We start from the raw sequence: 27644 nt of genomic DNA on the forward strand, positions 1-27644 counted from the left end.
TGGCTCTAATGGAGAATGAACTGATGAGAACTTGCACAATTTTTTTTTTTTTTATATTACTTCTTTCCAAATGTTACAAGGTACCTGAAACTGTTGTGAGTCAGCACTTCCAAAACAACAATTGTTACCTATTGGTTTACTATTTATTCCCTGTTACTTTTAAGCATACCACAAGATTTTGTAGTAATGAAGCATTAGAGAACTGCCCATACACATTTTTGAATAAAAGATTCTTATATTTCAGAGAAATTGAAGAGGTCAAATAAATGAGCATACAGAACACACTTACTCTGGTTTTAAATTCTGCACTTTTGAAAATATACTTAGGATGGGGAGGAATGGGCATGACAACACCCATCTTAGCAAGAAAATGATCAACTTTAGCTTTATAACATACCTTTTAATACTGACAGTTTCAATATGTCACAATACATGTAACAAAATATATATGAGCATTTCGATTATAGTCTTTTAAAATTAAGAAAAAAAAGCCAGAGTCACTCTCTCATTAACTTACGTAAATTTAGAACCATATTTTTAGAAGCACTCATATTTGTCCCAGCTTTACTATTCTTCGGAAAGAGTTAGCTCTTGCTTCCATAGTACTGAATGGAAATGGATGCTAATTTCAATCATTTCAGTAGCTCTTACTGCTTTCAAAAGAAGTTGTGAGTTGTCATAATTTGAAAAAAATAATCTAATTTTTATCCCTATAACATAGAAGCATAGAAGGTTCAGAAAACAAATGTTACATGGCTATGTAAGAGTAACTCTAACTTAAAAGTAAAAAATGGGACAAAATGGAAATCCTACATTTACAAGGAAGATAGAGGAAATTACTACATACAAGAAACCAGTTAAAAATATCTAGTCAGTACTTCTTCAGTCCAGGCAGTTAATACAGGAACCACCATTACCTGATAGTGATGATCTCCCCTGGGTTTGCATGGATGTACCAACTACAGTTGATTCGGGCAGGATACTCAGAAGGCCACCCTGGACTTGTGATTGTCCCACTCGGTGATCGAATTTGTTCTGGAATATCTCCACAAGCTAAAAAATATGCATATAGAAAGCACACAGAAAACAATTTGTTTAATTTTTAAACAGCAATAGGACAAAATGAATCATCAGCACTTAACAGGGAAAACATCACACTAAGTTAGATGAGGTAGCAATAAAAACAAATGTCTAAAGTAGCTGCTAATGGACAAAGGCCATAATATGACAGTTGGAAGATGTCCTCCAATGTTTCCAGTGCAGAAGCTTGTACTAATATCAGTTAGTATACCACAGATTATTACATTTTTTTTAAAATATTAACACATACTGATTTTTGACATCTTTATTCTGTGAAATATTCACTATTTCCTAATCTTATTTTTAACCTTTACAAAAATTTGATTCAATGTAACTGAATGCATTTACACCTTAAACAAATGCATTGGAAAGTGAGAAATAAATTAAAGCAAAATAATCCAGTAGCTGAAATTTCCTGTCTGACAAAGACCCAGTGCCCAGCCAGCCGTAATTTAAATACTGCCTTCCAGACCTTGACATGGAAGTGATCTTCACTCATGAGATTCCCAGTGCTTGGATGGCAAACAGCACTTATTGCAACATACTGTGTTTATAAACATTAAGTTAGGCTTACAGGAATTTATTTTTAACAGGGACTTGCATAACTACATTTCTGGTAATGAACTGGGAAGCTTATATTTATAGGACGAATCCTATGCAACCGGAGTAACTGAACCATTTGTATTTTTACTTTATTATAGGAGTATCTGCAATGGCCTTAACTCAGCTGCTTGTTTCTTTCACTGGAGTGTTCTTAGTGCTGCTAATTTCATTTGAAGTAATGTTCTTATTAATGTTTTTTTCCCTCCTTAAGAGCCTTATACTAAACAGTTGTCATGTACCATATTCACAACAGTCACATAGACAGGAAGACCAGAATGCTCTCACTACAGGGCTCGAAATGATGACCTTGTTAAGTCTGAGAGGTCAGAAAACATATCCAAAATAATTGCCCACCTTTCTTTTATTTTAAACTTTCGTCATTGCTTGTCCAAAACTTGTGGGCTCTATAAGTTTACTGGGAAAACCAACAGTTACACACAGTAGTTGTTTAAACACAAACTGTTACAAATAGGGAGGCATTTTCATCATTGTCTGTTGAACAAAAACTTTAGAATGTTTAAAATTTTGGATACGTTTGATTAAAATGACAAATCAGAAACTGGCACCGTGAAAAAATATGTGTAAGAATACATTGCACCTGTAAAGACATAATTACTAAAATTATGTTGCAATAATGTAAACAAGTCATTCCTTCTGTTTTCCTATTTTAATCCACAATCAAGGCTTGAGATAATTTTTAAAGAGTACAGGGATCTGAAATTATTGAACAACTCTAATACAAGGTAATACGAAGTTATATTTTTATATGATTGTTATCACAAATATTTTAATGTAGCATAATTAACATTTCTAAAAATAGGTTTGAAAGGATTAAAAGACAAAAACACTGTCATATGCCAATATTTTCTGCATTAGCTTGAATATATAAAGTTAGAAACACAAATAAAACAACATTGCTTTTAAAAGTTTTTCAAACATTCCTTATTACAGCATAATTCATGCCGCACAATGAAGTATTAACATACTTCAGCCACAGAACATAGGAACCATCAAAATACCTTGGAAAGAAAAAGTCTCGAAATACAGAAAGATATAATTTTATTTTAATACTTAATTAACTACTTGCTCGAAGATTTTTTTGTTTTAGTTTCCAGAAGGCCCTATAGGTGGTGCTCGAACACCACGGTATTTTGGAACGCTGCCCTTGCACAAGCAACCTGGATACATTTTGCATCTGTTCAGACAATAAATGGAAGGACTGGAAAGAAAAACTTCACAATCGAATGTTGCAATAAAAATCAATTTTTCATCGGAATGAAACTAAAACACATGCAAAAAAAAAGTTAAAGCATGTGTACAATGTTTTGTACCAAGCTTGCAGATGTTGGCAAGCAATTCCACACACTATTTGGTTGGTACTGATACAGAGCTCAGCTTAAAATAAACTGCCTTCAGGTGAAATTTATATTATTAGAGCATTCATCTGGTTTTGGATGTTTACGCACTGACATGTTAGATTTTGCTATCAAAAACCTCTCAGGAAGCTTTTAAATTTGCCTGACAACACAGGAGAGGATAACCTCATACTAGAACATCAAAATAATCCACTCAACATATGTTCATTCAATTTTACAACGCTCACCTCCGAAGACTTCAGCACGCTATAAATATACGTATAGCATGTGTTTGCTGAATAGAAACCTCCAAACACAGCTATCAACTGTAAATTACTATGCAATTAGTTTTGCAACTTGCTACGCTGGCACAGCGCTGACAGCTACCATGTCTCAGTCCAGTCCCTGCAGTAGTACAAGCAGAAACTTTTACTTGTTACACAAGCTTGGAAGAAATTCCACCGGGGTAGCCTGTACAACCAAGCTGGTGTTTTCAAAGCACCCTGAAAAGTTCTAGTTTTCCTAATATTCAAGCTTTTGTCCCCCTGCACCCACTTTTTTTTTTTTTTCAGTACCAGCTGTCTCCCTACACTTTCTGTATTTTCACTTAAGATGGCTTCCCCTCTCTTTCCACCAAAGCTACCACTAAGAGCTGAGGGCAAAACATGACCATTTCCAGCCTTGTCTAATTTTGGAAGAGAAGCAGAGCAAGGATGGCATGAGGAAGCAAGGATGAACACAGGCACTAAAACACAGGGTGAGATGAACAATATTCGGAGACAGAGAAGTCAAACTGAAAAGTGTGCATACGACAAAGTGGGGGTCCAAGAAATAAAATGAAATGGACTTGAAAAGGGAATTGCAGCTACCTGAATGGAAGATTCAGGTAAGCTCAATGGCTCAATGTACCTCCATATCTGATACACATTCATGCACTAAAATCTCTTTCTTACAATGAAGGAGACATCAGAAATCTCCCATTTGCTTGAAAACTTCATAGAAGTCATATATATGTGTGTGTATATATATATATAAACACATATATACATATATATGCATGTGTGTGTGCATATTTATATACATGTATGTTTAGGTAGAAGCTGCACTTCAGAAGTGCTGTCATCTTGAGAGCGTAATTTCTCAGGAAGATTTAAAATCAAATACAACCTTCTGAAATAAAACAGTTGTAAAGGGCATCTACTTTATAAAGATAATATCAAGCCTTTTAAATCAATTGCTAAGCCTTTTAAATCAATTCCTAAGCCTCTGCTTAACTAGGATGTTTCTTCTAAATCTTTTGACAAAAATATAAATTAACATATATTTTATTAATCTGTTTGTAGCTATGAAGAACATGAAGAACATCAAGAAGGCCAGGGACTCAAAACAACAATTCAGGTGATATCGCATAAGGCTAGACGTTTTTCCCTAAATTGTGGAGATTTTGCACATCTAATTTCCATTGCTAGCAGCCTCAAGTATTTAAAGATTACAGGCAAACAGACCAGCTTTTAAAGCATTTAAAATACATAACAAAACAACAATATGAACATTAGAGTCAGGAAAAAAGGAGATGAAGATCTAACCAGGACAGAAGTACAAAACAAACTGAGAAGGCTCAGAGGATGCACAGCAATTTAAGCCCAGGATGTTTCTAAATCTCCCCGTGCTGGTGGCTACAAGGCTTTGGGTGAGACTGACTCCCTTCTGTACAACACGTTTCTACGTGGGTGTTACCTCTGCCTACGTTCCTCTCAATTCCCCTGACACCACTGCATTCTTTTGTACAAGTCTCCTACCTGTTTTACATTCTTTCCTTTGTCAGCCTTTATTTTATTAACAAAATATTTGTGATTTTGTTTGTTACTTTTCCCACCTCTGTTCAGCAGATTGCAGTAATTTACTTAGGACTGAAGACGCTTCACAAACCAGAGTGAAAAATAATGGTCAAAAATACTGCTGAGAGGATAAGCTCTGCACGTGGTTTTTTGGTGTACATATGTGGATTTTCTTGTAGAGTTTTTATTATTATTATTATTATTTATTTTTATACGTGTTTTACAAAAGGTTTCCTTCTTCCCTTCTTCCAGAAATGTGTTCACCACCCTGGGTTACAGAACACAGAATATACCTATAAACCACCTACGGGATGTTGACTGGTAAACAAAAGAGAGCCAATGAAAACTTTATGGTACAGAACTCAAATTTCAAGTTATAACAAGAAAATAATTAAGAAAGTTATCCAAAAATTCTGTAGCCAACAGAGGTAAAGTACCTGTAGCAACAGTGAACAACATGTCAAAGAAAAAAGTCACTTCAGAAAAGCAGGGAGAGGGAGATTAGGGATTTATCTTCACAGTAATGCCAGGAGATTAGTTGAAAAGATAAAAGAATTAGCTTTCAATGTGAACCACAAGATGATAAGGCATGCATTATATTGGACATGGTAAGGACATGAATGCAGCTGGATAAATGATCTGAAGGTGTTTAAAACAGCTTAGAGTAAAAAGAGAATAATGTTATGATAAAGTCTAAACCATGAATAGGGAGGATAATTATTGCATTTGTAACTCTCAGGAGCCACTGAAAGTCTTATTTGGAGAACTACAGGGGAAGCAGGCATAGGAATCCTTGCCTCCAGGTCACGCTGAAAAACCTCTAATTTAAAATGCCCTTTGCTCTGCAACACAGGGACACAATAGATAAAAAGGAATCGTTATGAATTTACTTTATTTTATTATTGTCGTGAACAAGTTTTTTCTCCAGTACAGAAAGTCTTTCAAACGTAGGTGGGGGAATATAATTTTGCACTTGTGAAAATTATGGTGCCACATACCACAAAGACAGACCTGAAAACATTTTTCAAATTTTCAGATTTTAAAGGCATTAACACTTGTTCAGTAGTGACAGCTTATACACAAGAGACAGCATTCCATTACTGCTGTTGGTAGAAAAAGTGTGCTCATATATTAGAGGTTTACCTGTAACTTGGCAGATATAATATACAGCAGAAGCATAAATACCAAAGACCACAGAAGTCTCTGCTATTAAAACATAATTTAGTGAGGTAGGTCATGTAGCTTTACAGCAGCAGCACAACAGGAAATCTACCATCAAGACGATCATTTCATTTAAAATTCCTTCCCAGCAGCAACTGTCCAAGAAAATCTCCTGCCTGGTTTCAAAACCAAGTTAGTTGGAATTAGAAAGATCAAAGGCTAGCTGTCTTTGGTTCTATTTTACAGAAACTCTTTGTTTAAAATTGTTTTGCTAAATGTAAAGCTGCTCAGGTATGCTTGATGAAATATAAAATCTCCAAGTCCAAACACATTTGGGAAACCCAAATTGTTTCAAAGGAACCCAACAATTATGCAAGTACAGCCTCACCTTTTATACCTAGACTATGGACTTACATTTTCAGATGTATATACATGTGACCACAAGGGAAATGCCACTGTGTCTGCCTGCATGCTTGCTTTGTATGTTCACTAACAGAATCCCCCAGCTATCTCAAAATTCTCCAGGGTAATTTTTTTTCATTTTACTCTTAAAATTTGTATCTTAACATATGAGATATTTTTATACATCCCTAGATAAAAAGCCGTTTTTCAGAACCCAGTACTGCCCAAACTATTTTTATTTATTTTTTTTTAATATGTTTTATTTTAAAGGGAAGCCCTCGTTGGATCTTTCTTCCAAGGACCTAAAGGTCTCTCTAGCAGCTGTTGTTATCTTGCATAGAAAGTACGTTGTGTTCTCCTCTTCTTGGCACAGCCTGTTTGTGCCTGCTGGCCAAAGGACTGAAAGCAGAGTCAAAAATTCCATTCACCTCTTGCCCAGCAGATGCTTTTCTGCCTGTATTGTGACTAGTGACAGGTCTGTTGCAGTAAATCTAAGTGTGAAATGTTGTTAAAACCTATGCAGCTTTCAGTATATCTCATACAATCAATTTCAGCAACAATTGCTCCTAGAGCAGCAAGTACCCGTGCTGTTATTTGTGTGCCATAAACGTACTATATATGATTCTTGGTGCACTATTACTGTTGAAAAACATCAACATTCTTGACGATGCAGCACAAGAATGGATAGCAAAGATCCTCTCTAATTAGCCTCTTAATAGTGTTTGTGTAGCAAGCCATGGAAGGGGGAAGAAGGTTGTACACTTAGACACCATCCACTGAATTATATTCATCTAAAAATTTAACTGCATACACAAATACAAACAGCAAAATATGCAACCTGTTGTCATTAAATGAGTTTGCATTTTGACTTTTATTTTAGAACAGTGTCAAAATTACTTTGATTTACAAGGATTAGTGGCAGCTTCCCTATGTAAAGAATCAGGCTTATACTCTTCTATCCACTGAAGGAAGGTGGTCATCTCCTTAGTTGCACATATTCTGAATATCTGCATCACTTAAGTGTAAAATACGACCAATAGGCCAGCTGACACTGAGGACCAAAAAATGTACACTGGGACCACCTAATGCCTTAACAGCCATACAGACACATCACTAATACAGGTCCCACCTGTAGCTGCTGCCCAGAAGAGGCCCAAAACTGGCTTAAAGGAAAAGAATGAAGCAACCTTTGAACAACGTTTGCTGCTATTATGCCCTGTACTCTCCCGGCATCTCATCAGTTTCTCAGTTTCATGAGTTCTAAAATTTTTTTCTTCTATTAAAGAAAATGTGCAGTCAAGTGTACAGTAGTTTCAGTTACTGCTTCAATCTAATCAGGTGAAACGCATAACTCCTGGATTTATATTATTTGATAGAAGCAGTGTCCAAAATTACATTTCAATAAATTTCATTTCACAAAAACTTTACTGTGGAAAGAAAATATCAATTCAACTTAAACCAACTTTTCTCTTAGTTCAATGTTTGTATGGAAAAATAATTAAGCAGTCCACTTAGAAAGGCATAATCTGTTCATGAGCATGCAGGTATCAATTTTATCTTATGAGAATTTTTCCATGTTCCAGTTGCTTCATTCCTTATTACATGCTGCAAAAGGCAGTAATAATTTTTATAGCCAAATATCTCTTCATAAGATACCAGGTGGCTTTCAATATTTACTATTTAAGTCATGCATGAAATTTAAACATTACAAAAAATGACTTACCCGTTGACACTCCTGAAATATGCACATTTTCAGAATGTTCTGCAAGAGCACCATTTCCTAAAATTAAACATAATGAATAAGCTAATTTCCAAGATAAAATTTGTAAAAATTCTTCAGATACCCTTTTACAGAACAGAAAGAACAAAACCGAAGTTATTTTAATTAATATTAAACATTACAGGGCCTAGGTTCATTTTATGATAAAAGTTAAGAGGAAAAAACAGAGGAAAAAGTTATTACACAACAAAAATAAAAACAAGCATCACTAATGTCTTAGGAACAATTACACATATTAGAAAGTTAAGAAAGGAAAGAAATTATAGGAGCAGAGTTTTGAGAAACTTCAGACATTTTAAATGGCAGCTTTTATGCTATTTTTCCACCATCTTCCTCTCAAGAAAGGTTTATTCCAATGTACCTTCCCCATCCCTTCCTGGAGAGAAGTAAATGCTATGCAAATAAAGCCAACCATAGGAAGATATGCGTCCAATTTGTCCTGCCTGTGGCCCATACCCCTTCACAGAAAGATGTTTCAGATACAGCCAAGAACTAACTACCGTCACAAAATCCCCATCAGCGTTCTTTAAAACTGTACTTGCAAAGATGACCAACAGCAAAACCCATGTACTCATCAGGAGTTAGAGACAACATTTGTTCCCCCAAATCTCATACTACTACATCCTTCTGCAAAGAATCTGCTAAAGCAAATACATTTACTGACAGGTGGTAGCCAGATTACAAGATGTGACAGATCAAGTTCTATTTGTGCATTTTTCTCCCATTCTCCTCTTTTATTCTGCATCTTTTCTTTTAACCTTTATTATTTTTTTAATCTTCCAGGTATTTCAGGAGAAGAGCAGCTTTCATACATAGGCTGTTTTGAACATAGCCTGTGAATCTAAAAGTTTAAATACATAACTAAGCAACTTTTAACACCATGCCATAGTCCCGAAGTTTTGTTCTATTGTAGATGTTTTCTATCACGCTTGTTTTCAAACATGCAAAATCAGCTGTTCTACCAGCAGTGAAATGTATGTGTGATAACTTGGGGGTAACAAGAACCAGAAACACATGAAGAAAACTTTAGTTCCTCTTATATCAAACTTAAAGATTGTTAGAGTTGACTTTGAACATACACATTTATGTAAGACTCTCAAAGCTCCTCAGCTGCAGTTGTTATAAATAAATTGCTTCTGAAATTACTCCTGTGGTTGACAGCAAACACACAAAGACACAGTTTTTACTTCCCAAAGACACAATACAATTAGAAGACTGATGATCAAACTTGGTAGAAAAATACCAAGTCTCCTTTTTCTTCCTTTTTCAGCCCAAATCCCTGGGTTTTTCAAAGTGATGTTTTGTTTGTTTTTTTTTTTTCCCCCGGTATTTTTACATACTAATTTCACTACAGATATTTGCATACCAAATTTTTTTTGGTCTCAATTAAAAGAAGTCAACATTGTAAAATTCCCCTCTATGTTCAAAAGGAAGAAGTACTTTAGAACAAAAAAAAAAAAAACAAAAACCTCAAATACTGTATTAGCGAGCAACTATTTTCCATTTTTTTTTCAAAACTAAAATACACCTGTAAGTTTTAGAAAGCTCTTCTCCAAATACTTTCTCCCTTTTGTATATAAATTAACGTGCCAAGGAATGTTTCTCACTCTGACGTCATGTCTTCATAATACTTACCTCTAAACTTACAAAATAAACACCAGCTTTGGTATAAAGTAATTTTACTTGTAACTGATTCCATAGAAGCATACTTCTGATCATTTTTTTTCCTATTATATCAATTAACATTAAGAAAAATATTGCCCTTATCTCAAGACCTTTAGTTTTAAGTTAAAAACTTCTTATATTTCAAGTTACAGCAATTATTCATCAGTTCTGTATTCGCAAAAAGGACTTACATACAAAATTGATATACAAAAGATCCTGAGAAAAAATAAACTATCTATCAGTAATAACCAGAAGCATATTAAAATGGGAACTCATGCCCAAGTCCTGTACACATTCACTTAGAATTGGAAGAATAACAAAAGCAACTTATGTCAATATGCAAAATGGAGCACTTCAATATTTTCCTTTGAAATATGCTTTATGATAAAACAGCGTAACTTGACAGTGATGTCACATTTATTTTCAAGCTAGCTGCAGTGATTAGTCAGAAGCAATAATGTGTGATGATAAATTCAACTCCGATCCAAGCACTGTAATACTGAAAGTTCTTTTTTCATTCCCAATAATCTTTCATGAAATGAAAGATGAACCTTAGAAACTTCCCAAATTATTATTTCCTTCCTCTTTTATTGGAAACTGTCATTGAAATACTGTGTGGAGATACCCTTACTAACTGCTGGCAACTCTGTAACATTTTTAGGCAATGACCCTTCTAAGATCTCAACAATTATGTCCCAGTTCCATATAGACTGAGTGCACTAGAATATTGATATATCAGATAATAGAGCAGTAATTTTCACTAAGATATGGTAACATAATTATCTTTGAAAATCCTTTTAGTCTATTTAATACAGCAGAGTTCAAGCATATAAAAATCTTCTTGTCGCCAATAAGCTTTTGTATTTCTTGATGTTTTAAAGAAATATTCAGTCTCTCTTCATTCCCATTTGAGCCTGAAGATTGAAATTGAAGCAGCTGCTATTAACAAAACTTGATAAAAGTTTGTCCACACCAGCTACAAGAGCTGGTGAAAGATGTGTGACATGCTCAGTGCTGGAAGAAAGACACAAAGAAGCTCAGGCACTAGTTCAGTCTGCCTGCAAGAAATCAAGTTGCTTTTCAAAACCTGACATTTTCATCACTTTTTTGTCTGTTGTTGATTCCTTAAAAAAAAAAAATCACTTGTGTAATCTGTACGTTTTTTTTCTTTTAATAAATATGATGAATGGACAAGAGCTTTTTAATGCCATTGCAGTGCTGTTAAACAAATGCAAGACAAATTTAGTCCTGCACATTAAGATATGGGCAGCAACCATGTTTAAGTTAAAAAAATAAAAAAATCAAATTAACAAGGCTCAAGATTAAACAGAAGCACCCCACATGGTTTTTAATTTTCCTTTGTTTGCTTGACTTTAAATCAAAATAAAATCTTTGCAGGGTATGAGATGTGTTAAACCACAAGTAAAAGGCTGAACAAATGCACAGAAAGCACTTCCAAGGGCTTTCTAGACAAGTGCACACGTGCTTGTTGTTATCACTGCTGATGATAGCTCTAAAGATCCCTTGACTGCAATCAAAAATCAGCCAGTTAGTTATTAAATGAGTTAAGACTGTTTACAGGGTATGTTTACAGAATGGAAAAGGTTTCGATTTCAGAGGTACATTTCTGTCTCAACTAACTTCTAAAAATCCCTTACATGTCCACAGTATGGTTATGGCCTAAGTATGGATTGACTACTGATTCTCATGGACTCCTCCTGAAAATCCTATTTCATTTTCAAAGCACAAAACCCCATCCCTGTGACCTCAGTTTCTCTCTATCCCACTCCAATGCCCTGAGCTGAGATGCTGCCTTGTCTTCCCAACAGGCAGAAACACAACAAGGAGCTCCAACAACACAGGAATTAATTCCTTCTGATTTCTCTCACACTTGACGGGCCACAGAAAGCAGGCAAGACAACACTAGGTTTACCTGCACTTTTTTCAGCCCTTGGGGCATCTCTCCCCTGTTGGTCTATATGAAACCATGCTGCATGGGTCCTCTCCACCACCCACAACCCCAAAAAAATCCATGTCACTTCCTAAAAACCTGGTCAAAGAACCACGAGCCCTTTGCTCCGATACGGAGTCTAGAGAGGAAAGTAAAACTAGATGAAAGATAACAAGCCAGCCTTGGACAGTATTTGACTCATTAGTGTCACCTGAATTTCATCAGAGACAGGGAAGTAAATATAGGCTGGAGGGTGGGGCTGGGAATTTATCCAACCAAACTGCAGAGGACAACGAAGGGGAAAAACTTTGAAAAAAGCAATGCTTTAACACCTGAAAAGCATGCTATGGTTGGAAAAAAAATAGCTACAGGGTTCCATCTATTTGATAGCCACACAATAGATGCGGTGCTCAGATTACATGGAGCCTATCCATAATGCAGCAGCCTTCATCTTACAAGGTCAGACCCCTACGAGCCTCCTGCCCGATAGCATGCTTGGTACATCTCTCTCAAAATGGAAATATCAGGTTCAAATGGTTGACTGCAGATAATTTCACAGCATAAAACGAAGCCTGCAGTACTGAAATGAACTTCTCTATGTTTTACTCTAATGCCTGCAGTTTTCAAGGAGAGCCAAACAGCCCCAGCCCCCAGTAACAACCACCCTCTTTAGTCAAAACTTTCAGATTAAACAAGAGAAGCTTCTGCATTCTCGATAAACAAACTCATAGGCTTCAGACAAAGAGTATCAAGTTTATTTTTTATTTTTTATCAAGTTACTGTCCTACTTGTGATAGCAAATAATCACTCTTAATTTAAAACCCTGTCTTAATTTGACTAAAACTACTAATACGAATGCACACAATTGATAAGTGTTGTAGAAGTGCACCCTAAAAACCTGCTGTGTGTGAATTTGTCCACTGTGGTTGTAAAACTTAATTCTAAAAACTCAGTTTGGAACAGGAACATGGATCTTGGGACTGAATTAAATCCCAACTGTGTTCTAGAGAGAAATTACCTTGAATGTTGAAATGAAAAATTGGGAAAAAAATCCATAGTGGAAACAACCACACTGAAGTTACCTTTGCTGTTTCTGTTAAACCAGGTAGTTGCTGTCCACAAAAAACATCATGCAATCATATCTGTCTTGGCACTAAATTCTCCTAGGTCAAGATTAAGCCACTTCCATTTGCTTTGACAGCCCTATTACAACCCCTATAATTAGAATTGCATAAAATGAGGAACTGCTGTAACCACATGGCTATGAAGAGAGAGCTTTTTTCTAAACCACCTGAAGTTAAAGAACGACGTGGTGTATAATGAGTGCTACACAAGCAGGCTGGACCGAGGTATTTCTCTTGCACTACAATTACCAGGGACAACATACCATATCCGCTTCCTGTAGGTCAGGTGCTTCCAAATACCCTTCATTATGGTATGCGTTCAACTTGCTTTAACTTAGACAGTACATGATTAAACTTCCTTTCTTCATCCTGCTTGCAGAATTCCTGTCCTGTCCTGTATCTTAGGAAGATTAAACTCGGCCTGGTTATCCTGACTTTCCAGATGAGGTTACCTTGCACCAACCTTCACCAAATTTTACATCTAACTGGCAAAGCATGGACAATGCCAACAAAATATGCAACTTACAATACGCTTCCATAAACAAATTGTTGGTGCCTTACACTAAAAAGCCCTGTAGCAAGGGTCCTATAACTCCCTGGTCCAAAAATGGCAATATCCTTCCAGATCTAGTTCTGGGAGCTGGAAACAGCCACGATGTCTTTGTATTATTCCAGCATGCTTCTTCAGAGCATGAGCACTTTCTGCAAGCACCCTGTGTGCTAATCACAGGCAGCTGCCATCCCACTCCCCACTTCCTGCCAGTACCTAAGCAGGGTTTTGCAGAACTAAGCTCTGGCAGAAAATGCTGACGGCGGGCTGAACCAGAGCACTGCTGCTCTGCTGAGCCTTCGGGAGAGCAGTGCAAAGGCCACCTGCCTGGCTCACACAACCAGGAGCACAGCTATGGTTAAGTGGGATGAAGTGAGATGTTGTGTCTCACAGCAGAGCATGGGGGAGACCAGCAGAAAAGCCTACTACTACTCTCCTCCAGATAAAACATTTGTTCAGTATGTCACCAAACCCACAATATTCGATTATTTATATATCCATATATGTCACATGCAGTTAATACACAGAAATTAGAGGCAGGATCCTCCTCAATCTTTTGGCTTACTTTTTACAATCCCTTATCTCCTGAGCACTCTGCACTTATTTCTTAAGCTAGTGTACATTTAGAATTAACGCACGAGGTGCCGGGATTTAATCCTGTAACAACAGCAAAGAGCTCCATATCCACAGGCATATGGCCATACTGCTGCCAAACTCTCCTGTGATTCTGGAGGAGTAGCACACGGTGAATTGAGATTATGCAATTGAGAAAACATTTTCTGTAATCTAAAATGAATGTGAGGATATAAAAGGGACTGAAGATGTTATATTTCACCCTTTAAAATCTATAATTGTCTCAGAATATTCTGATTTCCCTTGTTCTTTTTCTTCTGTCTATGCAAAACATGTTCTCTTACCACTGTAAAACTGTGTGTGAGAAATTCAAAATTTGTCTGCCGAAGAAGACAGGAACAGAGCTACATCTGAAACTTCAACACCATAAGGAACCGAAAGCTGAACAAATAGAGAGAGGAAAAAAGTACACTCTAAGCATTCGAAACTTACCCTCCCAGAACAGTTCATGAAATAAACAATATTATTGCTACAGGGAATGCTTCAAATTAAGGTGCGGCTGAGCTCAGAGTACACAGTCCACTGAAGCCCGGCAGCGTTCATCGTGTCCCTACGTTCATAACAAGGCGAAGCAGCAGTGTCATTCCCACATTCCTACAGAAGCCAGTCACCACCTGCACAGGTGACACCACCGTACTATTTCCTGCCTTGTGATGACCGAGCTTGCAACCACAGCATCCTTCTCATTAGGGGTGGAATGATGTTGGGGCACTGATACATATTTGGATTAACTGCTCAAGGTCAGATTAGTGATCCCCAGTCACTTCCTATCCTCATGTCTTTGCTACTGCTCTTTACATAGTGCTTTGCATCTCTGAAGTTTTTGTCACGTACCCAGCTGCAGCTTACTTCCTTGAAAAAAGGGCATTTCTGCACAAGTTTATATGTTTAATGACAAAAGACAATTAAAAAAGCATCAAGAGAAATGACAAGACCTACTTTTAGGCATTAACTGATTAATAATCTCCAGTTTATCTGAATAATTTTTGCAAGAGTTATTGATTTTATTATTTTTTAATGAACAATTTGGTGTTAATTAGTCATGTGCAGTTCTTTAACATATTTCCTTAGGGATAAGTACTGGATTCATAGGAATTTCAGCTGGTCGTTTGTAAAATGCCATTAAACTGTGCAGTAAGATGTTAATTAGCCTTCCAGGTAAGGGAAGGATTAAACAACCTTTGTTTTAATATGAAATTACACATGTAATATGACAGAAGCATTAAGACAAAGCCTTAGTGCTGCACAGACATCAGCTGAAATCTTCTACTAAAAGCAAGCTGAGCAGGGTGACAAGATTTATTCCATATGCCTGTAACAGAAGAACATCTGCTACAAAGAAGATACAGTAAATATATCCAAAATTTCAAACAGTGCAAGTGAATGTTCTTCTGAAATGAGAAAGTGTTGTATACTCCAATAGTATAATTAATTTCTTTAATTAAGGAAAGAATAAAAATGACTAGCAGATGAAACTATATTGAAATAGTGTCTTATTTAAATGTATTTATGACACAAAAGCACAAAATAAGCACATAAAAATTTCACTGTAAAAACAAAAGATAAAGCACCCCATTTGTTTACAATAATGCTGCTATTTTATGATATATCTTTTTTATTTTAGGCTATGATGCTGCTTATTTAAAAAACTAAGACAAGAACTGGATAATCAATTCTGCAATGGAGTTGCTGTATGTAGGATTTTGATTTTATTTTTACTTTTTACAGCATCTGCTATCTGGATTCCTTTTAGAGGACACTAACCTGGACAACACACTCCTACTGGTTATGGGTCTCTGAGCCATACTTTCCAAAGAAAGCCCTTCAGAAATGTGTATGATGTGTACATCAAATCTTCAGTATAGCTCGTTTTGCTCCACAAATCTGCTCCTGTGAGGTCAAAGGACTTGTGAATGCAGTCACCCTTCAAACTACCCAACACCAGAAGCGTGCTCTTTGCTCACAGCAGCTTCAGCTCTGTCAGTGAGGCTCCATCTCAAAGCCATGCATCATCTTCAGATTCTCCATGGTCTTCCAGTATGAACAGCACAAGCTCTTTTTTGGACTCATTAAACACAGCACACACTCCTGACTAATATTACACCAGCTGTGAATGCTGTCGCAAGACTCAAAATAAAATAAAGCATTTATAGAATTCCATATAAACCATAGTAAGAGATCTGTAATCCTTTACCACTATTACCTTTTGTTGCCAGCCAGATGATGCTGCAGCATCCAAATACAGCCCCCAGCACCACTGGGCTGCATCAAGGAACCATCTGGAAGATGCTGCAGTCTACAAAGCGAGCTCACACGTTCCTACTCTAAAGGTAAGGCCTCTCTGCCACTTTCTACTCTTCTTTCTTTCTTCTACTGGAAGCCACAGCTCTCTGCTGCTGCCAATCAAAGATACAAAGCAAGCAGCAGTTCTGCACTTGGCTGTTTTAATGCAGCACAAGCCTAATCTCCGGGTGTACCAGCAGGAGAGACTTGCACAAGAGGCAGAACAGGAAACACTGTTGAAAGAGATCTCTGCACACCAAATTACCAAGATAACCCGAGGTTCCTTTATATCAGGCCCCAAAAGAGAAGCTAGAGTAGTAACTATAGCAACTCCAATTTAATGCCGCAGGTGGAAAAAAAAAAAACATTTGGTACTTTTTACATAATATTATGTACAAAAGCACCTGTGAATTCCACAATACATTTTTAATTGAGTACACACAATTAAAACACACAACTTTAAGTCAAGTTGTTTTAGTTATTAATTTAAGAGGACATTTGTATTCAAGTTTCAGCAAAAACAATTAAAACTCATCAGCTGTAGTTAGAAAAGGTGGGGACAGAAGAGAGGCAGATTTTTTATTTGTATTTTTATTTAATTCTCACTCAAAAATGCCACAAACTATTTATAGTCAGCTCTAATATACTTGGCAGCAAGTAGTGGAAATTGGAAATCTAGCAGAGACGCTGGCTCAGCTTCAGCAAGATTCCTGATTTTAAGCACATAAGTAGTTCTACTCACGTCAAACCCCACACTTCTGCTCAGCCAGGTACGAAGTTGGATACTTGACTGACACCACAGCCTGTGAGTTTTACTTGCCCTCGGGTGGTAATCTAGGGCAACATTTTGCATTAGCCAAATGGGAAGTTGGAATAAAAAAAAAAAAAAAAGGAACTCTAAAAACAATTTAACACTTCAAACAGTGAATTTACAGCTAAATCTCAAGTAATTTTTTTTTTAAAAAAAGGTAGGAAATCAGAGGAGAAGGGGATAAAACAGAAACTAGGGGGAAAAAAAGAGAACATAATGCCTACCCATCCTTAACTAAATTATCTCCTTGATAAGGTTTTAGAACAGGCTTCAGCACCTACTCTTAACTGATTAGGCCCTATTATGAATGCAAATTAGCAATTTACACTCTTATTCAAAAACATGCCACTGCCTTATTACTTACAAACCTTGAAAAAGCCAGAGTCTCTCTGCTATTTAAAAAAGCTATGCTTAAAAATAATAAAGCTCAATTATTTTAACAAAGGGCTGTTCAGAGCCTTTGTACATGTGCAATTGCAGTAACTATTCTTTCCTTCTGAAATCCCATTTCAGAAACTAAAAGTATTTCTCATTTGAGAAGTGCTAGACTAGGGGAAAAATTTGATGTGTGGGCTGCATAGTGCTTATATAGTAGGGGGAAAAAGCATTTCAGATTTGATTCATACTCTCCACATGCTTCATACTTTTATCTACTACAGTTTCTTTATATTGTTGCAGCAGTAAAATACCTGGTTCTGCTTTTGCTCCATGTAGGTTTAGATTGATTTCCCTTCTTAATTCCTTGCAACAATAGGAACACATGGTAGTAGGCAACCGTCTATACATACAGCTGGTATATTATATATAAAAATAAATCTAAAAACCATCTACAGTCAACCAGAAGATTTCGGAGCTCTGACAGACATTAGATGTTAAAAGCAGAGCTTCGGGTCATATATTCTTAAGATATAATACAGCTGGATACCCTGTCTTTTTTCAATGTCTTGATTCTGTTCTGTCTTGAAAAAGTACTAACAGAAGAAATGAAATCATTATTCATAAACTAATACAGAAACCATCATAAATCTAATGTAAGCTTGCAGAAATGAAAACATTATCTGCCATTACCCCAAGAATCCCTACCAGGAACCCTCAAAACATCTAAGCTTCTGGTTACAGATGACAGCATGACTCAGATTTACAACTGATTTTTTCCAAAAAAGACTTCAGTAGTGTAGGAGTACGTTCTACTGGGGGAAGGAGGGGGGCGAAGAGAATCACGAGGATTATTAAAGAAAAGGAAAACACTGCTTCACTGCTATTTCTTTATTAGGGGCCTACATCACATGTGACCGATAGCTCAAAACAAAAGAGAAAAAGGAAAATACTGGAAACTAGTCATGTTCACTAAAAACAAACAAAAAAACACAATTAATTGCCTCAAAATCCAGAAAACATTAAACCTGTTGGTTTCATACAATAAAGCCAATTGAAATAATTATTTTAAAGCCTTTACGCAACAGATGGGTTAAGATATTACAATTCAGGCAGAAATCAAGAAGGAAATTTCATACATTTGACAGGCACAAAAGTAGAGGATTGATAAACCTGACTTCTGAGTTAGCTGGGGTCCTAGTGAACGAACATCAGCCTGAGCAAACATGGGAATGCCAGAGTTAAACAGTAGATTCCCATTCAGCTTCAACTCTGGCTTTACGAAGGTAAAAACAATACAAATTAACTGAAAAACAACCCACCCTCATTCACTATAATGACATAACTGAACTGAATGCAAGCTCTTTACTGGAAAGGATAGTGAAGCAACACTGTATTTACATGCACAAACATCCAATAGAAAAAACACAGAAGCACAGCAGTTCATTGCATCTATGAAAAATATTCTCATTTGAAAGATAAAACTGTTTTCTTTTCTTCCCTTCCTGCTACTTATTACTAGAAATAAACCTTTGACTTAGATAACCTTTAATACTCCTTCATGTGTTTGATTTTCTTTCTGATAGAATTATAAAGCACTGCAAAGTTCCCAAGATTGTTTTCTTTAATTTACAAAAAAAAAAAGTTCACAGAAACCACAGACCTTGCAAATACTGTGCAGACTTGTTTATGCAAAGTCTGCCAAAGGGAGTTTTTAGACCCCTAGCACCTATTCAGACTGAAACTGAGCTTACACAAAATGTCACGCAGTCTGCCCAGCTATCTTCCAATACACAGGACAGAACCTCTGTCCCTTATTAATGCTTCACTGAAGCTATTGGAGTGTAGAAGTAACCCTGCATAGCGTAGCTCAGCACACCCCTGTTCACACGAACTGCAACATGGTAAAAAGCACAGGCAAAGCAGGGAAAAACCCCGCAGGGAACACACTTCTTGCTTGTGCCTCCAACCCCTGTAGAACAAGGCTTTTTGTTAATTTTGTGCAAACACCCACATGCAAAATTCATGCATTACATATTATGAATAATTTGATCTGCTCTAGTTATAGCAGATAGAAATGGAGATGTCACTGAGTTTCGAGGGAACTACAACACGTAGACATTTCTATTCTCACTAATAAGAAGACATTCAATCCACGCAGTTGCTCCTCTACAGTTGTCAGCTTCAAAATCTCAATCGCTATGACAGAAAAGGCTATTAAATAGCTACAATAATTTTCCAGACTTGCCTAAACTACGCTGTTTATTAAATATCCTCAGGAGTTAGGAAGAGCTGAATTTGCTGCAGGTTGCCAGTCATAACATGCTGCATTCCTCAAAACTCACCGTGAATTCCTTCTATTCAAAAAGAAGACATTAGTTAGATCGTTTAGTTAGACAGATTGCCTACAATACATGAAATTCATTTTCTTAATATCTTTAATAGCCAAGGCACATTCCTGGTACAAACACGTGTGCACACACTTGCACGAGTCTGTGCACCACCCATAGAAGAAATCTGTACATGGCAGCCTTGCTATTTTTTCATTCTTTTTGTTGAAAGCACATTAGTTTCATAAAAACAAACAAATAACAAGGCAAATATCCAGTAAAATTTACGATCCAGTAAGGCTTATTTTCTCTCCAATGTTTTAAGCAAGACCCACACATACTTCCACTAAAAACCTCAGTTACAGCACAAGTCATTGATCCTAAAATAGTAAATTTCAGGAGCTCAATGAATATTTTCAAAAGACTAGAATTAGACTATATGTATTTATCTAATTAAAGAACAACAGAGAACATGTATAAAACTCCAAGACTCAAACCAGTATTTATTTCCCTGTCTTTGGAATGCAAGTTTTTTTTTCCCCTCCTATGTTATCTGCTGTTAAAATTGTGATTCTTGTCCTGCAAGAAAGATGCTCGTGTTGTACTTTGCACATTATGAAACGGAGTTTAACACTTTTGATTTCAGACACTGTGTGTGTGAAATGACATCTGCAAAAGTGAATTTGCAAGAAGTTTAGATTCTCCCCTACTTAGCTCATAGTAGCTGTAAAACACAATGATATACTACTCATTTTTTTTTCTTTTTTCCTAAAAGCACAAGTAAGCATTTATCATCATTATAGCTTTACTGTCAGGAGCAAGACACAAACACAAAAAGCAACTATTGCTCCACAGAGCTCCCTGCTTTGTGAGAACAGTGTATGTTACAGCTAACCAGCTAAAGGAACAGACAGTAAGAGAGAACAATATACAAAACAATCAGAAATCCCAGCCCATGAGGTGCCAAAATATAATCAGACGGTGGTGCTTTATAGGAACCACAGCAGCGGCCGGAACGTTTGAAGAAAGCAAGTGTGACAGCTTTGTGCATCTCATGTAGACATCTACCCAGGTGGTGGGAAGCACAAGAGGAAAAATGGACAAACCTGAGCAGTGTTAATAAGTGCGAAAGCTATCAGCAAAGAACCACCGCAGACCAACAGGATGGTAAAACCAAGTGAAGCAGAACTTTGATTAAGAGCTACTCGGTGCTTAGATCCCTCATTCTCCCTCGCCTTCCCTCTTTCTCCCAAATAACCCAAATCAAAGTTCAGACTTTTGCACACCAAATGAAAAGGTCTGTCCCTTGGAAACTTTGGGAAGCATTTAGGAAAGTCTGAACTATTTTGTGCTGGAGGTAGCTATAGAGACAGGAGGAGATGTTACATGAAAACAGCTGTAAAATAGTACTTGCAATATAAAGAGATAGTTAACACGGCCACCTCTATATGCAATGAAAAGAAGTGCATGTGACAGCCAGAGTACTTCTTTTTCTCATTGGAAAGAACTGCAGGGTACTGGAGCCTCTCGCCACGGGGATTCACAGTAATTAAAAAAGATAAACAATCTTCTACTATCAGGACCTAGAAACAAGAGACTGTTGGATAGCACAATTGCAAAATGAAGCAAAGAAATCCTTTCTGTAGAGTTGAATAAGCATTTGACTTGACAGCCAGTGTAGGCAGCCGCAATTCAGAGTACAGCAAGATTTCAAGACAGCCACAGCATATTTAACTTCATCAAAAAGGGCAGACCTAAGTTTGTTCCAAAACACTTGTGTAAAATGTCCCAAGAATGCAGTTTCACAGTGGGGAAAGAGAAATTACTACTGGAAAACTTGGGGTTTTTTGAAAGACTATTACTTCTTACAGAAATTAAGTGATCACAATGACTTCTAGATGCCAAAGTATACAACGAAGGCTGTCTGTAAGACCCTAAATGCACCTTCTGTGCTTACTCTCAATAGAGGCAGTAAGAAAAGCCCTACATTGTATGGGTCACAAAATCCCATGTTCTATTATTTTACAGCAACTCTAAGCATGCAAAAGAAGTCCCGCAACCTTCAGCTTTACACAGCTATGTCCGTAATGCAGAATTCAAACAACATCCTTTTTTCCTCCTCATCATTCAAACATGTAGAGATGCACCACTGTCAAGCACGTAAGTGTACCTCAGTGCAGCACAATCATGATTTGAACCTGAGCGTTTTGCAAGAAATTGGAAATGTCTAGAAAATTTATGACATGTTTATTTGTTTATCTCTGTCAAATAAAGCCAATTTTGGTGTCTCACGGCACACTGAACCTTCATGTTTCAAATATAAGTTCACAGTGATTCGAAAGATCAGATTTTAAGAAGCCAGGGACAACCTTGAAATAGACAGGCACATTTGCAGAGCTGTGAACTGGACCATTCACTTCCACCTAATGTTACCATCTTAACGAAAAAGCTCTACGAAGATGGATGGCCAAGAAGTAAGTTGCTTCCTTTAACTGAAGCAGATCTCATAATCGTGGCCATACCTGAGGCTACACCATCCCTCTCAGCTCCAGCACGGCGTGAGGCTGCTGAATTGCAATATTCCTGTTCTCGGGCTGATGCGCACAAGGGCAGAAGTATAAATGAGGGTTCACGCACTCACAGTGCTCCTCCTCCCCTCCAGACCCTGGGATGTTCACAAAAAAAGCACAGCAAGCCTCACACCACAGTACACTTGAGAACTTCACCAAAGGCCCAGCTCCCCTGGGCAGGTGAAGGCAGAGCAGCAGGAGTGAACATACCCCAACACACACACTCTAGGAGAGAGTTCCTATGACAAAAGCCCAAGTAGGCTTGAACATAATCAGAGGAATGAATACCTCCGAGAGGAGAATGTGCTCTAACAGGTATTTCCAAAATCCTTATCACCATTTACTCTGACATTCAGACTCATAATTACTTTCCAGCACGTTATCCCTACACCTAGTACGCCATTTCTCCATTTTTGTCTCGACACAAACTCTGTCTTATTTTTCGCGTCTTGACTGAAAAACGTCCCACACATTTATGTCAGACATTAACTTCCTTTCTGCTAAGAGCTTTAACAACTTACAATTTTTTTCTGCAGTCCAGTTACAGTATTTAAAAAAAAAATCATAGAATCAGTAAATATCCGAGTTGGAAGGGACCCACAAAGATCATCGAGTCCAACTCCTGGGTCCCCAATGGCCCACCATCAAATAAAATCTTATTAAAGATACGGGATACTATATCAAAATGTTTCTACTCTCCCTAAGAAAGTTCCTGCTAGAATCTTTCAGAGGAACACTAGATGGCTGAAGGTCAAGCATTGCAATTACTGCCCAACCCACCATCCACCCAGTTCACAACCTGATATTCCCAAAGCCACTTGGAGTTGTTAGGTTTACTCATCCTCACTCTTATCCGGCTATCTGAGTATCAACTTGAGACTAGTTTTCAATAGATCACGTAGTATAAGAACAATTGTGTGCATCTCTACACCCATTTCTCAATACTTTGGACTATTTCTACCACATTTGGCAGAAGGGTAACAATCCCCCAAAACCAGTTTTAATTTCATTACAATGTGTATTTCTACTTGTGTTCACAAATGTTTCGCTGCAAAATTACCTGTTACTAAATGGGTAACACATAATGGGAAACTCCACGCAGAACACTATAATTCTTGAGAAGAAACGTTTGTACTTTCCTGCTTCCAGTAAAATGGCTCGTCTGAAGGAAGTCTCTATCCAGCAGCCGCAGATCATCACTGAACTGCATCCACTCACTTAACAAAGAGTAGCTTAAATATACAATGGGCCTTATTCCTTACGAGCAGAAGAGGACTGGCATTTTGGGGATGAGAGAAATGAGTTGGTACTTGCAGTTTTAAAAACAGACAGGATAGGAGCTGGAGTTACAAATACAGTGGTAACAGACACACCGCTCTCAAGGCAGCCTCCTTCCAGTTCCACTAAAATTCAGCAATTGCATCCTTCCCAAAAGGGTGCCATTTGCATTTAAATGCTTTAGGACCACTCTTCACCCTTTATCTTCCCTCCTCTGAGTGGGCAATTTTCCAGGTGCGAAGCCAGCCTCCAAGATACATGTACTTAGCACACTTCAGGACTTGCATGCTACTGAGCTTCAGGCATTTAAGTAATCAGACTCGTCTGCCTACATTGAGAAGTGAGAAAAAGAGACTTCTCTGAAGACAGGTTCAGATCAGTAAGTCACATTCCTGTTGCCTCTCATTCCTTTAATAAAGTTGCCTTTTCCCACATTGACTCTGCCTTAAGCTAAGCCAAACCGATGCTCCCCACTCTACGCACAAAATCAGAAATGACAGGAAATGGGAAATAGCAGACTCTATTCACGACCAATTATGGAGCAGCTTTTTATTTTCTGTGCTTCAGCTTCTACCCTGTAAACAAGAATACTTCACAGGAACACTATTAGTGTGAGGGGTTATTAGTCCATCTTAATGCTTAATCCATAGATAATAAAGAGCTTTTAGACAACTGCACAAAAAATATTCTAAAATAAAAGTGTTCTTTGAAGATTTCTTTCCAAGCAGGTCATATCAGTAAAGCACAGAAAACTTAGGTGTCAGTTAGGTTGATGGTATCCTTCCAGTGTAAGCCTATTTTTAAGAAAGCTTAGCACCAGGAAGTCATTGTTTGATACACAAGTGCCCTCTTACAAAGAGATGCTCCATATGAAGGAACAGTCAACTAGCGAAAAAACCTCAAACAGCAGCTATTTGTTGGGACACTCAAATTCAACTGCTGTTCGAGTGAAACAAACTGCCTTGTGAAGAATGGGATGAAGAATGCTTTGGAAAATAGCCATGTGCAGAGATACTAGTACTTTAGGTTAATACCATTAACCAAATTTGACAGGCAGTTGTATTCTTTCAGATGTAGCTTCTTTTCAATTTGCATAACAAGCATTGTTAGACTTGTGCATTGATGAAAGCAGATTACATCCCGTACAATTCCTACTGGCAACTCTGCCCAATGAATAATAATAAGCCACAATTTAAGGACATGGGTTTCGCTGTGCGTTTGCTGTTCAAAAAAAAAAAAAAAAAAAAGAAAAAGGAAGAGGGCATCACTACATGGTTCTGGGAAAGAAGTATAAAGGAAGTATGGAATATTTCATGGTATGAGTTCACCATTCTTCATCTTGTGTGTGTATATACTACAAATACATTACTTTCTAAAATTAGGAAGTACTTTGAAGTTGGTATATATTGCAAAACTGAAGAGTACGACTTATTTGTGATAAGTGCCTACTGTGAAGACAGAATACTTGCAAATTCTTGCACTGTTTATACTCCACCACTGATTGTTATCCACTTGACTACTTACTTGATTTTTCCTTTCAGGATCACCTACAGACATACACAGAGGCTAAGCACTGACTTTTACACAGTTTCTGTTATTACCAGTGTTGGGACACACTAAGACAACGTGGTTTCTCAAGAGGTCTGTATATACACTCTTAGAAGCATTTTATCCAGTTCAGTCCCCAGACTGTTAGGCTTGCTGCAGCTAAGAGTGAGTGTGCAACTCATTCATGTTAGCTTTTATCCTCTCAGGATCTGCATAGCTTTCTGAAGTGGATCACCTAAACCAGAGATGAATACCCTATAATAACCCTGGCTGGGTAAAATTTACCAATGCAGCTTTTTATAAAATAGTTTTGAATTAATAAACATGCCAGTGAAAATTCCTAAGGTCTAAAGTCAATTTCCTTGCTTATAGTTATGAAACTGCAGGTAACAATTTTACCTGGTTTTTAAAAGCAGTTCATTTTGATTTGATTTCGGTCTTACTGATGCCAGCAGCAGTAAAATTTACACTGATCACAAAAAAGCACAGCAAAGTCAAGGCTGAGCTTAGATTAAAAGTCCACACCCTTTCCCCCTCCAAATAGATATATGCATAATCAAAACAGCCAGAAAATTCATTAGCACTTACACAAAGTTATATGCACATCAGAAAACCAGAGGTTTACCTCAATTTTGTCAATTTCCATTAGCAGAATTACAGATGAAGTCAATAACTAACTTCACTACGAAAAGGCTAAGGCAGCGGTTCAGTATGTGGTAACACTGATAAATAAATACATCATGACCATGCTTCACTCCGTATTTCCACAGAGCAGTTCTAAGGTTTGGATTTCCTTTCTAAGGAATATAGCTTGATAAGGAAAATGGGTAAATTAGGCTTCAAAGCACTAATTCTGCTGTAGAATAAATAGTTAAAAATTACACATACAGGCAGACATTTCACTCTATTAAAAGCCAACCTGCTAACAAAATTCAGCACTTGCTCCTACACCCTTTTGAAAGAAAAGCACAGAATTTTAAAATAGCAAAAAATATGACACAGCATGGTGACAAGTAGAAGATCGATGTCAGACATAATGCCTACATGTTCAAATTTCTATTTATCCACTTTTATGTAATAACAAAGCATATCTCTCAGTTAAGCACACATCCCTTCTCTTCAATAGCAGATTTCCAGATATAGGGAAAAGAGCAGGCCCAGAACAATGCAACCTCATGAACTGCAAAACACAAACCCCGATTACATGTCTAAGTAAAATAAAACATCTTCAGACACTTTAAAAACATACCAAAGTATACAGCACTTCAGTGCAGGCATGAAGGAGATGCTTAATAAGGATCTGATGCCATAATCCTTACATATATACAGCAATGATTTATAAATTGTGTGCAACAACTCTCAACTTTAAAGCTATTTCAGCTCTCCTTCCCATCAGAATACGTCATCCTCCCTTGGAAAAAAAGCTACTGTTTGATGTGATCGTTTTACTTAAGTAACACGCATGCATGAGAAAGTGTGGATGTTTATTCCAAATTAAGTGCTTTGAGCAATTTATTGGCTCCCAAACGTACACTACGGTCAGCAAGCAGGGTCTCAGATTAAAAATTTAAATTCTGACTTACTTTGGTTATTAATAATTTCTAAAAGCTACTGCATTTTATGGCAAATTCCTTCAAGTGCAAAGCCCGAAACACCTACCCAGAGTTCAGGTCTGTCTCCTTTGCAGAACCAGAAACTAGGGTGAGTTCTAGAAAACTGGTAAGAGCGATTCAAACACACTCACTTCGTCCCTGCATACATATTCCTGGCCTCCGTGCTTTTAATTGACATTTCGAGACAGATGTACTGCTGAATCTTTCATGATACTGATTCTAGAAAGTCAGCATTGAACACTACTAAACTTTTTGTTAGTTGGGAGTGCAGAGGGGGGTCTCACTCCCCATCCATGACCCTAACCTGACACTCTGGGCAGCCTGACTTCAAAGGGACTCATCCCTGGAGACACCATTACACCATACGGTTTGCAGCACTGCTGCTCCTTCTAACCTGCACATCTGGAATACCACGTCTCCTGTTCCAGGAAAACTCCTCACAGACCCAAAGGCACCGCAGACAAGCTGTGTGGCTCCAACAGACAGCAGGGAAAGCTGACTGTGCTCCTCACTGCAGCAAGAAGACAAAGATATACTCTTTTTGCCAAGTCTTATACATTCACAGTATTAAGGCAAAAGGGCTCTACAGGTCCCAGATACTGTTCACAGATTTCCACAGCTGAAGAACAGAAATTTAGTATTGTGGACTTCACCAGAGAGTGGTAACACTATCACTCAGCCTTGGTATGCTGGG

The 27644-nt window shown here is 37.4% G+C and overlaps 1 protein-coding gene and 1 long non-coding RNA gene across 3 annotated transcripts in view; one reads left to right on the plus strand and one right to left on the minus strand.

Moving 5' to 3' along the window:
• The window catches only part of LRP12 (LDL receptor related protein 12), a 51389-nt gene that overhangs the window by 15138 nt on the left and 8607 nt on the right, over positions 1–27644 (minus strand). The window contains exons 2-3 of one of the 2 annotated variants that reach the window (XM_068672477.1): positions 8163–8219; positions 918–1053 (exon numbers count right to left, since the gene is read on the minus strand). In XM_068672477.1, coding sequence (XP_068528578.1) covers positions 918–1053; positions 8163–8219 — 193 coding nt within the window. The remainder of the gene's footprint in view (positions 1–917; positions 1054–8162; positions 8220–27644) is intronic. The other variant, XM_068672478.1, reaches the window with a different exon arrangement.
• LOC137851386 (uncharacterized) lies at positions 3805–5042 on the plus strand. The gene is made up of 3 exons (XR_011093151.1): positions 3805–3924; positions 4382–4436; positions 4928–5042. It is a non-coding gene; the product is annotated as an uncharacterized lncRNA (long non-coding RNA).

This window comes from Anas acuta, chromosome 2, assembly GCF_963932015.1.
Source record: "Anas acuta chromosome 2, bAnaAcu1.1, whole genome shotgun sequence".
Lineage (NCBI taxonomy): Eukaryota > Metazoa > Chordata > Aves > Anseriformes > Anatidae > Anas > Anas acuta.